At 42.7% G+C, this 3,249-nt stretch overlaps 1 protein-coding gene across 1 annotated transcript; it reads right to left on the bottom strand.

Annotated features, from left to right (window-relative positions):
- Positions 1-819: 819 nt before the first annotated feature.
- LOC118327450 (somatostatin receptor type 5-like) lies at positions 820-3,249 on the bottom strand. The gene is made up of 2 exons (XM_035660815.1): positions 2,464-3,249; positions 820-1,545 (listed from the first exon to the last, which is right to left on the bottom strand). The coding sequence occupies exons 1-2, from the start codon at positions 3,247-3,249 to the stop codon at positions 820-822; spliced, it is 1,512 nt and encodes a 503-aa protein (XP_035516708.1).

Raw genomic sequence — 3,249 nt, 5'->3', positions numbered from 1 at the left:
TATTATATTCCATTTCTGCCAATAGATCCTCCTAAATGTTACACACTGGATCTTTAAGATGATTTAATAAGTAAATACAAACAATAATAACAATAATTATCTCTTTTCTACACACCTATGTAGAAAGTGGTCTGGCACTATTTTTATGTGTTGGTAAAAGCCAAAGTAAAAGGTAAACATAGTTGACATTTTTCATTTCACAATCATCATGTGTTGTGTCATCCCCCACTGGGATATGATTCATACAGTGCATTAGCCATTTCAGACCAAGATGTTTCTGATTAAAAAAAAAAAGGTGAAAAGGTATTCGTAAACATGACAGCAGTAAATACATATAGGAAAAACATTTTAAAATCTGAGTGTTTATAGTTTAAAGGGGTCATACCATAGCAGTTGGCAAAAAAGTCTCACTGTTAGAGTTAGAAATCTACCAAATATCAAGAAGAATGACCATAGCAGTGTTTTAACTTGTCTCCATAATACTGTCAGACATTCCCAAGGATCTGGTTCAAGTATGTTCAAGTTTTTTAAATATTTTGATTTGTTCTTCCCACCTCTCGATTGGTTTCAATCCATCATGCCTGTTTTTATATATTGTAAAAATAATAATTTTTACACCATGCCAAAAACAAGCATTGATATGTTCAGACTTAACATGAACTGAACCCACAACTTCAAAGATTTTCACATTATAAAAGAGTCACTCCACATAATCTAACACTGTAATCTGTTATCCACAGCTGTTTGTAATACTTACAGACGTTTTAAATATCTGTGAGAAACACTTTACTGAATCTCCACTGAAAACATGTTAACATGTTACAGATAGCTGATTTCAAGCACAGAGTGTTTGCCTGGGAATTCTTCAGGTTGTAACATGCTGTTTCTATTTTTACTGGCCATAGAGGACACTGCCTCAGCAGGATCAGAGCCTGGGCCTTTCCCTGCCAGTTCTCCATTTTTGGCACTCGGACCAGAGTGATCCGGCTCAGGCTTACCCCTCTGCGCCACCTGTGTCCTTGCGTCCTCTGTTACTCCGTTGTGGTTTCCATTTTGTGAGCTTTTGCATATTTCACTCATCTGTATGGCCCCTTCCGTTCCATTGATTTCCTCCTCTTCCTCCTTTTCACCACAATCTTTCTTCTGCACACTGATGACTCCTTCACTTTTTTGTGCTCGGAGCACAATGCCACCCCACTCCTCGGTAGGTCGCTGTACCTCAGTGCCGGCCCTGTCGTTGTTCTTCACCCTACGTGAAGTGCCACACAGGGCCTTCCTGAAGCCTCTCTTGAAGTTGTCAGACAGAAATCCGTACAATATGGGGTTGGCACAGCTGTTTGCATATGACAGCACAACAACAAAAACGTAGAGCCCCCTGAAGTCCCCAGGCAGGACCACCAGGAGATTGACGATATTCAGAGCATAGAACGGTAGCCAGCAAAGGACAAACGCTGCCACCACGACAACCACCATCCGGGTGATTTTACGTTCCGACTTTCTGCGCCGAGAGGACGTGGCCTGTGCTCGCTTTCCAACACTGCGCACCTTTCAAAGAAAAGATAAAGAACGTTTAGCTTTCTTATTTAAACACACACACAAGAAAATGTTTTCTCAATCAGAATCTTGCCACAGTGTACTTGTAGTACAGTGCCCTCCAACATCATAATAATAGTGATATCAACAGAGAACTGTCCAGTAGTGAGGACAGTGTGTACCAATGTGTTTGTGCAGTTTGTGATTAAACCCTGCTTTCCTGCACTACAGCTTTTTTTAGAGGGATTTCTTTGTGTATATAGAAAAATATCTTAAATATGTATTGCAAACAGTTTTGCAAAGTGGAAAGAGATTCCCGCGCATCCGTGGTTTTGGAAGTCAAAGTCCAATTTATTTTTCCCATAGAAAATGTTACATGACTCACAGTTTGGGCACTATGGCTTAGACAGACATAAAACTCTCCTGGTGAAATCATCAAGATAGATAAAAATAGAAAATATCTGATTCTTTGATGAAAAGTTACATAGTACAAGACATACACAAGTGCATACACACAGGGGAGAAGGTAACTGCGAATGCCAAGAATGCCGAACTTCATTTTGAAATGAAAATATTCTGTGACGTGCACTGCTTAATGGCAGACAGAAGTTAAAGGGTACGGTGTTGAGAAAAATTAAAATACAAGGGTTTACTTTTGGATTTTGGGGCAATTTTGGATTCATTCAGATTCACAAATTCAATGACAAAATGTTCAGAATTTGCAAATTGCACATCTGACTGGTGTCTTCTCCATAGCAAAGGGGGCCAAGGCTTATGGGTATTTGATATTTGATACATTTATTTATATATTTGTTAGTTTGAGCTGTCTCAAATGCCTGACATAATACAGCAACTCCTGTGTTTCTATGTGACGTGACACTGAGGATAACATTTAAATGTATACATTATGTGTTGCCGTAATTGCAGTACCTTGATGACGATCAGCAGGTAGCACAAGCAGATAACCAGCAAGGGGCAGAAGAAGCCCACCGTGCATGTGTACACGATGAAAGATGTCTTCCACACTTCAGCTGGCTCAGGCCACACAATGCTGCAGTTCCCATCATCCTTCAGAACGTCTGCAAACACCACCACCGGCAGCACCACCACAAAAGACCCTGCCCAAACTGTGGCACTGATGGCCTTGGCTACACGGGGGCGACGCCACCAGAAGGAGCGGATGGGGTGCACCACAGCCAGGTAGCGGTCCACGGACATCACAGTCAGACAGAATATGCTGGTAAACTGGTTGATAGCATCCACTGTCATGACCACACGGCACATTAGAGAGCCAAAGGGCCAAGAAAGCAGAGCGTTCTGTACCGCCAGGAACGGTAGGCCCAGCATGAAGAGCTCGTCTGCAATGGCCAAGTTGAGGATGTAGATGTTGGTGACTGACTCATTTTTGGTGTAGTTAACAATAACGTGGATGACCAGGGTGTTGCCCACAAGGCCAACAACACACACTATCCCGTAGATAAGAGGGATGAAGATTCCAGCCAAGCCAGGGAGTGATCCAGGTGTTGATGTGGTGGCGTTCTGGCAGCTGCCGTTTAAGAGGAAACAGCCGTCACTCGGGGTGAAGTCGAGAAGTGGTTCAGAAGGAGTGGACAGGAGCAGGACATTTGAGAAGGGGTGAATGGAGTTGTTGCTCCAGGTAGCTATAGGAGCATCCTGAGGCAGCAAGGAAACCTGGGTGGCCTGGATGAGCTCCAT

This window comes from Morone saxatilis, unplaced genomic scaffold, assembly GCF_004916995.1.
Source record: "Morone saxatilis isolate NCDOM2014 unplaced genomic scaffold, NCSU_SB_2.0 Contig17, whole genome shotgun sequence".
Classification (NCBI taxonomy): domain Eukaryota; kingdom Metazoa; phylum Chordata; class Actinopteri; family Moronidae; genus Morone; species Morone saxatilis.
The sequence above is the reverse complement of the archived record's forward strand: the minus strand, read 5'-3'. Positions and strand labels throughout refer to the sequence as shown.

Excerpts from the sequence above, each read along its gene's own strand:
- LOC118327450 (XM_035660815.1), bottom strand. The coding sequence starts at position 3,249 with ATGGAGCTCATCCAGGCCACCCAGGTTTCCTTGCTGCCTCAGGATGCT. Across the intron at positions 1,546-2,463 it reads ACCTGCTGATCGTCATCAAG|GTGCGCAGTGTTGGAAAGCG; the intron begins GTACTGCAATTA and ends TTTCTTTGAAAG.